The sequence below is a fragment of the Mercenaria mercenaria genome, unplaced genomic scaffold, assembly GCF_021730395.1.
Source record: "Mercenaria mercenaria strain notata unplaced genomic scaffold, MADL_Memer_1 contig_2107, whole genome shotgun sequence".
NCBI classification, from domain to species: Eukaryota; Metazoa; Mollusca; class Bivalvia; order Venerida; family Veneridae; genus Mercenaria; species Mercenaria mercenaria.
This window is the reverse complement of record NW_026460144.1, coordinates 4,285-16,019: the sequence shown is the minus strand read 5'-3', so window position 1 is coordinate 16,019 and position 11,735 is coordinate 4,285. Positions and strand designations below refer to the sequence as shown.

At 34.5% G+C, this 11,735-nt stretch overlaps 1 protein-coding gene across 1 annotated transcript; it reads left to right on the top strand.

Annotated features, from left to right (window-relative positions):
• The first annotated feature begins 1,303 nt into the window (after positions 1-1,303).
• Positions 1,304-11,321, top strand: LOC123528063 (sialin-like). The gene is made up of 11 exons (XM_053533200.1): positions 1,304-1,388; positions 1,650-1,726; positions 1,872-2,001; positions 3,388-3,563; positions 3,786-4,097; positions 6,722-6,800; positions 8,170-8,265; positions 8,626-8,762; positions 9,524-9,668; positions 9,994-10,115; positions 10,570-11,321. Exons 1-11 carry the CDS (start codon positions 1,304-1,306, stop codon positions 10,759-10,761), a joined length of 1,551 nt encoding a protein of 516 aa, XP_053389175.1. The 3' UTR covers positions 10,762-11,321.
• Positions 11,322-11,735: the final 414 nt, after the last annotated feature.

Sequence of the window (11,735 nt, the reverse complement as noted above, 5' to 3'; positions counted from 1 at the left end):
TTATTAGTATATTCCTACTATTACATATGGGGCTTGTTTAGAATATCGGGTATAGTAAAATAAGATTATTTAAATATTAATACATTTATATATGATTCAGGTTAACTCTTAAAATCTCTGTTTACAGAAAACACAAGAGCGGTAGAAAATTGTAAAATGTTTGCTTCCTGACAGCGTTTGGCTAAGGATAACCTTGATATTTAGATTGACGTACAATGTGAACAAAGTTCAATGCTGGCAATTAACCTTCACCTTGCTCAATTTCTAAAATTAACTGGTCAAAAACTCAATTTTGACAGTTTTTCATATTATTCAAAGGGATGTTCACTGAAACTTTAATGGTTGAGTAAGGAACAGTGCAGATCATGATCAGCCTGCATGATCTTGGTCTGCACTGGTTGAAAAGGCAAAATCAGGCTAAAGGTTAAACCTTGCAAAATATTTGAGAAAATTGACGTTGAATATTAAGGTAACTGAGACATAAAACTTAGTTCTTTAACCGTTTCAAGTGATTTTTTATGTTAGTGCGTGTAGAACTTAATTGCCTTTAAAATATCAAAAAAAATCGCATAATGTAGTTGTTCGTAGTGTACATCTCCATGTCAAAGTTTGAATTTAGCTAAAAACTAAACAAAGTATGGTGGGATAAAGGTGACATGTGCTTCTTTTTTTTTCATTTTTTGCAAAAACGAGAAAAAAAATTTCCAACCGTCAAAATAAAAAAAGAAAGAAAAAATCGCAATATGTACATGTCGACCGGCTGAAAAGAATAAAAATAAATCGAAATAATCTCGAAAATACTGAATGTGATGTGTGTTTCTTTTAATAAAGCCTCGGAAGTATCAAAGTGATGATAAAACGAAACAATACGTATGAATGTATGTAATGTTCCCCTTAAACGTGTTTGTCACGAGAAGAGTGCTAAATACTTATGATATTATGCAATATATATATAAACATCGCAACTTTGAAATTCGATAGATAAAGTTCCAAACACACGTGTACAGTGTGACACAAAAGGCTTACAGTTGTTTGAAACATGAGAGTATGAAATTTAAAGAAGTAAAAAACATGTATTGACACAACTACAAAATGTCACCTGGTATTGAAATCCTCTATAAGGAATTAACAGTTGATATATATACTTTAGATCATGGTTGCAATCCTGTCGAAAAAGCAGAGACTGAACTTAAAACAGGCTTAAAACTTGGGGACTCTGTACAATCAACGAATTCATATACGTATTTCCACAGTTGTCGAAACAAAAACTTGTTCCGAAGAATGTACATCTGTCAGTAACAGTATGTCAGTTTTTGAACAACAGAAAATAGACATGGATACAGACATCCACTATGAAAATGTAGACGGAAAGTATACCTGCTTTGAAGGTAAATTAAAATGATTATATTCATGTCGTCGTTGCCTTTTAATATTAAGATTTTCATCTATTAAATTAACTTTTTTTCGTAACAACATGGTTTGAGTGAGAAAAAAAACAAGCTACGAAAAGTTAAACATAACGCTTATTTCTATCAAATATTTGTAAAATATGTTATGAAATGTCTTTCAAGCGTACCGTGAAAAATTCGTAAAACACACAGCAAGCTTTTCGTTCACATGTAGTTGATACCCTTTTGTTGGTGTGATAGGTACTCAAGTGTTAGACACTGTGATGATTATAACCTCAATTTTACAAGAGAGGACAGAGGATGTTGGATTTTGTCATGTAATTTGTTTAGTCATGTCCGTAAATGTTATGCTCTCTATGTTTTGATTTCAGACATGGTGTCTAGTACATTGGTGTACTGATATCTCATGTTTATCATATATATTTTACTTTAAAGTCTGGTATTTTGTCATTAATTTTACAGCTTACCTCAGCAAGTAATTATACTAAAGATAGTATTGAAAATGTCTTGTCAAACTACTTGAAAATCATATTTGATGACCGTGAGGTTAGCAACACAGAGCATAGCGGTGTCAAGTTAGCAGTCTATCTGCGTAAACGATGTAGAAGCCTAGCAGCATGAATTTAGTATTCTAGCAGAGCAGCCTAGAACCCTACACTACAGTAACAGACCCTAGTTAATATAAGAATTGTACGGATATGTTTTTAGCCTTAGTCAGTCTACGCTTGTAAAGTAATTACAAACACTCTGATCAAATACATCGTATTGCCATTTTAAGCTCTACAAATATTTTCGCCAAATATAAAATAATTGTATGTCATTCCCTGTATATTTAACTCATAATATTCGTGTAATTATGTCTGTATTTAACAACAACAATTACAAAAATATATTTATTATAAAATCGTAAAAATAAATCATCCATTAGGTCACATAATTGGTCAGATAATAATTGTTTAGTTAACTCTTTACATCAGAATAGTTTGTGAACTGCTATGTATATGTATTTTCGTTCTTTTCACCACAATTTCTGTATACACACAAGTAAGTTTATTTACAAAACTAAGTAAGATACCACCTAGGAGAAGGGCAAGAAGTGGTCTTAACTAAAAAGGTGTTTCAATACAATATAATTTGTACTTTAACAACAAAATAAGGAACACAGAAAGTGGTCTTTTTATGCTAGTGGTCTTTTGGTAGACGTAGTTTCTCAAGCAAGCTTAACTGTATTATTGTTTTAGTTGCCTGGATGTACTTTGTTTTATAAATACTGTAAAATAGACATGTAAAATTTTACTTTTAGGTCATAAAATTATGTCTCAAAATGAACTGCATGAAGTTTCAGAGCTGATGTTCACCCGGTCTCCCAGCCCCTTAAAAAATTACTGTCTACATTTTGATTTTGCGAAGGTACGGCCTTGAACGTTTTTTTTCCCGAATCTATCATATTGACCGTACAGTTTGATCTGATTCCATATTTAACACGTCAGTGAATTAAACAACTTGCCATGATGATCATATAGGGATCTACTATACTAGGCCACTAATCTTCTAGACCTTCAAAGCGTTTTATTCATTTAATACGACTTTATTTGGAGATCTGGAAAATTCTTTACAAAGCTCTGATGTGAGAAAACAAGCCATTCGGTCTAATCTCAGTAACTGGATAAGACAGCGTGTAGGATATCGGTCTGCTACCCATAACCTGCTTGGCTGTAAGACTGAAAACTTAACACTGTCGCTAGTCTCCTAAGCTGCGAACGTCACGGACTTTGAAAATAGCTTAAGTGTTAAGTTGTCATCTGTTCTTACATTCCCCCTTGTTACCACATACCAACTGGTATATCTTTCATATTTGAAACATTCCGTCTACTATATCTTTTCACTTAAGTTCTTCTTTGTGTTTGACCTGATTTGCAATGTTTAGCTCTGGCTTTCAGAGAGTATAATTTTGCCTTATCTGTTTTATAATTGTAAGAATCGTTCTGGTGCTCAAGCCGTTTTGTACTTATCGTTATCGGCTTCTGTGGATTGGTGAATCTATACGCCTTGCGAGTAACCATGAGTGTTGCAATAGTGTGTATGACGGGATCTGAGACGAGCAATACCAGCAGTTTTGCCGATGGAAATGTTTCAGAAAGTTATATGCCAGAGGTTTGTTATGAAACATTTGCTACTTTTCTAATATCTTAAAGCAAAATTTTGATCTATCATAACATTTTTCTCTGATCTCACTTAAATGCATTAAACAATTGCACGTGGTAAACCACATATTAATGTGATACCATTTGACTAAATATATTCAAAGGAGACAAATGATATACATGATAGTCAGTAAGCATTTATATATTTGTTTTAAATTGGTGATACCGTAATATTGTCACATACGAATTTTATTTACAATACGAGTCCAGGTACAGGTATCAAACCCATGAATGGTTTGATTGGGACAAAGAGACTCAAGGACTTATACTTGGTTCCTTTTATCTTGGATATGCGCTAACACTATTACCAAGCGGTTGGCTTTCGGGAAGATATGGCGGAAAACATTTGTTTGGCTGGAGCATGTTTGTTTGTGCTGTTGCAACATTATTCACACCATTAGCTGCGAGGACAAGTGTGGTTGTGCTTATAGTTATACGTGTTTTGACTGGACTATGTCAGATAAAAACCAGCAGCAAAATCTGCGTTCCAAGAATGCAACCTACTTAGGACGAAATTATTTATTATTATTTATTGTTATTATACCAACTTTATATAGCACTCTTTTCATGCACATGTACACGTTCAAAAGTGCTTCACAGAAAATTTTCAAAAATACTAACAAATACGCATACAAAAATAATGCATTCCACATTAATAAAATTCATAAATGTAAAACGTATAGATTAAACAAGATAAACATACAAACATATTTAAAAGTATTTAATGAAATACTGTATTATGCAGTTTTATGAAGAAGAAAAAAAAAACATCAATTAAATCAGTTAACAAAATATTGTATAAAGAAGTGGGTTTTTAGCAGGCTTTTGAAAGCAGCTAGCGTGTCAGCTTCCCTGATCTTGACGGGAAGGGTGTTCCAAAGCTTTGGAGCAGTGCACGAGAAGCTTCGATTGCCATACATCATGGTTTTAGTTTAAGGTGTAACCAGTGACAGCGTGTCTTGTGATCTTAGGTTTCTGACCGGTTTATACACTTCTATCATATCCCTAATACAGACAGGGGACTGATTGTGTAAAGCCTTAAAGGTGTGGGTCAGAACCTTGTACTGCACCCTGTATTTTACTGGCAACCAATGGAGCTCCTTCAGAACCGGTGTTATATGATTGCGACGGGGCGTCTTGGTGATGACGCGAGCTGCCGTGTTCTGGACATGTTGCAACTTGTTAAGTAAGCTGTTTGGAATACCACTTAACAAGGCATTACAGTAGTTTAACCGTGAAGTAACCAGGCTGTTGATAAAGGTCTTTGTGGCATCACAGGTAAGATACCGTCTGATGTGACCTATTCTTCGAAGTTGTGCATATCCAGCCCGGCAAACAGAGTTGACTTGTTGTTCCATATCCATATTTTATCACAGAGTCACCGACCTTCACAGAGACTTCATCAATGTACTTGGAGTTACGCTTTAATGTGAATAACATTACCTCCGTTTTATCAGCATTGAGCTTCAGCATGTTGCAATGCATCCACGAGACAATTTCAGCCAGACAGCTCTCAATGCAGCGCAAAGCCTCACTTCTAGCCACAGCATCTATCGGCTTAAAGGATAGGTATAATTGAGAGTCATCGGCGTAGAAATGGTGACGAAGTCCATGACGTCTGCATATGGCACCCACGGGTTAAGTGTACATAATATAGTTCTTTGGACCAAGCACTGATCCCTGGGACACACTGTATTTCATCAACATAGGCGTCGACAACTCACCGTCAACGCACACAGTTTGATAGCGGTCACTAAGATATGATGACATCCATGCAAGTGCTTTGTCTGTGACTCCAAAATGATGTTCGAGTCGGTGTAATAGTGTAACATCTACTACCTTTTCTAAGATTTTTGAAATGAAAGGGAGGTTAGAAACAGGCCTGTAGTTTTTGAGAATGTTTGGTTCAAGACCTGGTTTCTTAAGCAGGGGTCTTATCCTAGCACGTTTAAACTCTTTTGGTACATAACCTAATTCCATTGATGTATTTATGATGTTTGTTATCAACTGCAAGAGCATATCGAGACATTTCTTCAAAAGCCATGTTGGTAAAGGGTCAAGTTCACAGGATTTGTTTGGAGATTTGTGTATAATTTGTTTTACCTCTTCTATCGTTGTAGGAGCCAAATCAATAAGACAGTTTGCTACTTCCTGGTGTTCTGGACAATGCAAGTCAACTGAATCACAATCAGTTTGGCTGTGCGAAATAATGTCATTCCTAATGTTTTCAATTTTCTCGATGAAAAAGGCACTAAACTTCTGCACAAGTTCCCTTAATGATGATGAGGGACGGCAAGCATCATTGCTGTCTCCTAGTAGATTTTTGGTTATCTTGGCCAAACTTTTGTGGTCAGTGCCACACGACTTCACCTTCTCAGAGAAGTAGTCTGTTCCGGCCTGAATTAGGAGTTTATTCATGGTAGCACATTGGTCCCTATAAAGTTGATGGTCGATTGTTAGTTTAGATTTACGCCATTTCCGCTCAAGCTTGCGTTTCAAGTGTTTAGCCTCATAAAGTTCGTCTGTGAACCACGGACAGCTAGGTCGAAGAACGATAGCTTTTGTGCGTAAGGGGGCATGTTTATCTATCAGTAAGGATAATCTTTTGAATATGCATTTACTAGCTAATCCACGTCTATGCCTTCTGGAAACGTATTTAGTTCAAGGGACGTTGAGATGTCTTGTCTGAAAGAACTTCGTCAATAGAGCGTAATTTCCGAAATGAAACTGGCTTCCGTATCGGAGCTGGTTTTGTGGCACAGGCGTTGAAGTGAATTGCATAGTGATCCTGTGACATACTACCAGTATTGTCACAAAGACCTGGATCGAAATGGTATACCTGTGTTTGTATAGATATGTATATAATAGATATTTGTATACTTCATAGACGACGTAAAACATATGAAATCGAGGACATTGAGTAAAAAACTAAAGGAAAACGAGACATTGTCTTGAAACGGTCTCAAAAATTTTAAACCAGTTAATTCTGAACTCGTATCTTTCATGCTATGAAAATAACAATTACCTCCACCATATGAATAACTAACAAATTGGTTTGGGCAATAGGCATATCATTTAATTTATAAAAAAGTACTCTTGTACATATAGCCTATATACAAAGACAACATGACAAAGCATTTACTCACTAACACAATGGCACAACAGGCAGATGAACAAGAACATAAAGGTTCTACGAGATAGAAAAATACAAAACAGATATAACTTATATTTGCTTGTTTAGTATATTTTTGTAGATGCAACAGTTCCCAAAATATAAGGTATTATGGATTATTATCGCGAAGAATGGGTCCGTTTAAGACTTTAATAATGATAATGCGCTAAATATGATTTTGCAATGTAATCATGTTGCTATTTCTCACAAACATGTTAGCACTATTTCAACACATATGTTTAATTAATTTTCATACACATATCCAGTATCCATCTGGTCTGCTTGAAAACTATATTTCTGCTGCCTGAAACCGTGTCTGGTTTTGATAGAACTGGTTTACCAAAATCTAGTAATCATTTATCTGTGCATTGGAAATACTACTTGACTGTTTATTCATTTTTATAGGGTACAGGTTTTCCATGTATGCAAACGTTTCTGTTTTACTGGATACCTCCGTTTCAAAGAAGTTCATCTACAACTTTTGTCTTCACTGGTCAGACGTTATAAGTATTTTTGTTAGGTATGAAAATTTGTAAATAAAGATATATATATAGCTTTCACCGTCTTCGTAACTAATAACTAAAGAAACATGCAACCCACGCAATTATTATTTAGTATATTTTTCACTTACTTTTCCGATTAAACACTAATAGTTTATATTGTAGTTGATTTATCTATGATATTATAATGTACCATTTTGTAAAAATGTTCATTCATTTCGAATTCTTTCATGTGCGAAATCCGAGTCCTCAAAGCATGCTTTCTCGACAAAAAATAAAGGTTAGTGACATAAACACAAGAGGTGTCTAGTTTATACAGGTGAAACTCTCTATCTCAAATTCCTAAAGCTCAAGTGTTAAACTTGAGATAACCGAATGTCGACTTCAAATGATAGTTTGTCATATGCTTTAGGTACGGGACTTTAAAATGTATTCGAGATACAGGAATCTTGAGATAAGCCAGTTCGTGATTTCGACTTCCAACTGAATCTCGACCTTTTGTCCATGGTGCAGGTCTAGATCTGCATTTGTAAACATTTTAACTTAGACTTTAAAACGGTAAATTTCATTTTACTCTGCCATTGTTATACATGTATTAGCATTGTAGCGTCAGTTTTCTACAGCTACAGAAAAAAAACATGTTGGTTTCATTTTACTGTAAATGAAGTTAAAGCATATTTTATAGTGATCAAGTCTAAGAAAAAGACGGGCCCTGGATAACCAAAACAAACTGAAAGACGAACAGTTACAACATTGTCTTTTGTTAGCTTTTCCAAGTAGATCTTGATGAAAGGTTTCCAGTAACTTAGGCAAACACGAGTTAGAAGATAAAAAATGTGCAGGCACAATATTAATTGAGATAATTAGATAATTCAATAAAACAGGGAATCAGATTGGTTTGATGGTAGCATTTCCTGTCAGTGGTGTCCTATGTGTCGATGGTTTCGATGGTGGTTGGCCTAACATATTCTATGTATTTGGTAAGACTGATATGTTCTTGCATAGGGTGATACAATAACTACGAAGTAACGTAGAGCAATCCAAGGAAAACCATTAAAATTAGCATTATACGGATTATATAACTATATAATTACTTATAAATATTTTATATATTTGCATGAAATGCTACATATGTATAAAGATAAAAGTAATTTCCATAAAAATGATCATTCTATATAAGATTTGCACGATTACCACCAAACGTAAAAAATAGACATCTTGAATTCTCTAAATTGATGTTCGTTCAGATTTAAACATAAAGCTCATGTACATACAAAATTAAGTTATATTTACATCAATGTGTGGTGCTTTTCGAACAGATTTTAATTTCGCATCTTTAGGTTCTCTTGGTGTAGTATGGTTCTTGGCTTGGATGTATCTCGTGTATGACTCGCCAGGATTACATCCCAGGATCTTTGTGAAGGAAAGGGAATATATTGTAGAACAACTTAAATCTGATATAGATATAAGTAAACAGGTAAGAGTTACAGCAGATAAGGAAATGACATAAAAACACGTGCGTTGTCCCAATGCTTTCTGGCCAAGATGAATTAAAGTCTTTCTTTGTAAAGTCGACACCTAACAGATATAATAGAGTTAGTATAAAAGTAACTCGATCTGGGATGCTGTTTTTGGTTCCAGAAAAAATTCACAACATCGGATTTCAGAAGGCGCGATAGAGCTGAGTGTGATCCGTCCTTGCAAAATCCACGTGAGCCGAATTAGATACTATTGTAGTAACCCTTTTATTATATATCTCCACCCTTTAGTTTGTAGTTTTATGTTATATAACGATATCTTGAGAATATTTGTTGATGTTAACATAGAAATTAGTGAATTATCATAAATACTACATCAAAATTTGGTCAATATGTTTCTTCTTTTAAATTATTAGGTATTCAATCTGACCCCATGCACAATACTAATCATTTGTTTAAAGTTTCATTAAATTGTGTCCAGGGGATGGGGAGAGATGGTGCGCAAAAAAATTGTGTCTTCGGATAGACAGACGGACAGAGAGACAGACGGACGGGTGGATCAGACGGACAGACAGACAACCTTAAACCAGTATACCTCCCTTAACAACTTCGTTGTTACAATAACAAAACTCATAATAATGCAATGAAAATAAGACATCTCTTATTCAAACAAATTTCATTTAACTTAAAATTATCGATGTCAACATACATTTTGTTTCAAGCCAGCCTCAAAAATGTATAATGCACTGCACTTTTTTAGGCGGGATTTCTTGCTTCTCTACCGTATCTTGGCTTCTGGGTCATTTCTAACGTGTCTGCTCATCTTGCCGACTTCCTTCGAAAACGAGGTTACATTTCAACTACAACAGCAAGGAAAGTCTTTAACAGCATAGGTGGGAAAAAACGTATTTTCCATTAACGCGATGTCATTGATTATAAGTATATATTTGCTTTTATCTTATGTAAATCTTTAACTTTTAATATAATGTAAAAGCATTGGTGATTACATACAAATCTTTCCGTTTTTGAACAAAAACTGCTTTAATGACTTTTCAGTCACCTCGAGATTGCGTCATTTGTAAAATAGCGTATTTCAGTTTTAAATTGGTTTACAAAAAAAAAAACAAACATGTATCTTTGATGTTTTATCTTTGATTCCTTCTGAAATATACGAAAAACAAATTGTAAATAGTGATTTATTACTGTTTTTTTTTATTTTCTTTCTTAAAGGTAACATCTTACCGGCAATAGTTATTGCTATCTTGGGAAATGTTGCCAACGACCCGGGTATTGCAGTTGCCATGTTGACTCTGGGCATGACTATGTCTGGTTGCCAGTACGGCAGTGGTTTTGTAGTTAATCCTGTCGACATTGCACATTGATATTCTGGTATTATTAAAGGGATTGCTAGCACCACCGGTGCACTTGGAGGTTTCTTCGCGCCCTTAGCAATTGGATTTATAACAGTAGATGTAATAACTACTTTTATCTTAACGTGAAAAAGTTTTCTCTATTAAGCGTCGTTAAACCTTGGCAGAATTGAAATACTGTCTTTATCTTTATTCTGCTTTTGAAATTAGTGTTTTCAAATTGTTAGTTTTCTTTTTATCATATCAATAAATCCTATTCTTAAAATCTATTGCAAATAAACCACAACTCTCTACTTATTGAAACGGTCAAACAGGGAAAACATTGTTCATTTTTTTTCTCAAGTAAATGTCAAAAAGTATAGAAAATGTGTACATAAGTTAGAAAGAATGTAAGATTAGTTATCATGTGTTATTCATTTTTGTTTAATTGTTTTAGAAAACAAAAGAGCAGTGGAAGACAGTATTCTATATTACGGCTGCAATCTACACATTTGGCGCAATATTTTACATCATATTTGCGTCGGGTGAATTACAGGATTGGGCTCGTGATGAGGATGATGACCAAGAAATTAATGTAAGCGATAAAAGTGCAACTCTGGAAGAAAAAAAAATGATGACGAAAAAGTAACGCACATGTAGAACTTAGTATGCATGCACAATACATTAAAAGTACAATGTACAAACAAATTTGCCGATTTACAGATATTTTCAAATGGAATGGGTTGGACCGATGAAAAGGGTTGCTAAATGTGAAAAAGTAAACGTTACTCAGTGCATGGGGGAAATGTTTTGTTAGTATTTACGTCACTATGGCAATATTTAGGTTATATAGCGGCATTTCAGCTTTTTGTTGGTGGACGAAGATCCCAGTTGCCTCTAAGAAATGTTTTAGGCATGGACGGCCCCCCTGGAAAAACCACAGACCTTTCGTGAGCTTGCTGGAGGACTTCCTCGCATGAAGAATTCTACACCCCAAACGAGGATTCGACGGGCAAGTGATTCTAAGTCTGCTACCTTAACTACTCTGCCTCGAAGGTTCCCAATTGTACGGAGAAAAGAAAGTCTTATCTGTTCAAATATGGAATAAAATTTAGTGCAGTATTGTTTCTTAACTGTCGAGAAAATAGCAAAATAAGTAATGAAATATTATTTTCATACTAAAGGGAACATTATATAAACTAAGTAATAAGCTGGTGTGTAAATAAAAGTATTGAAATAAAAAAAAACTGTTAATTGCTGTCAAATACTTTAATATACATGTATAATATGTTAATATTAAGTTCATTTTAGATGATGATAAAATAGATGAACTTTATTTTGTACAAATCAAAACAAGAGCTCATCATTTTCGCAATAGGTTTTATAATGCTATGTAAATAATTTTAATTACTATCACACCACAATCGTTTGTGTATTGAAACAGATCGCTGTTAACTTCAGTCTGTGTCTGATGTCCCAAATTCAGAAATGCACAATCTTGCATAAAATTTGGCCTTACACGTTCAAACCTAAATGGCTTAAACATTTAGATTGACGAAAAGACAAGAATCGGCAAACAGTAGAGTACAATACAGAGGCAAGGAGGCTTGGGCTATACGTGGT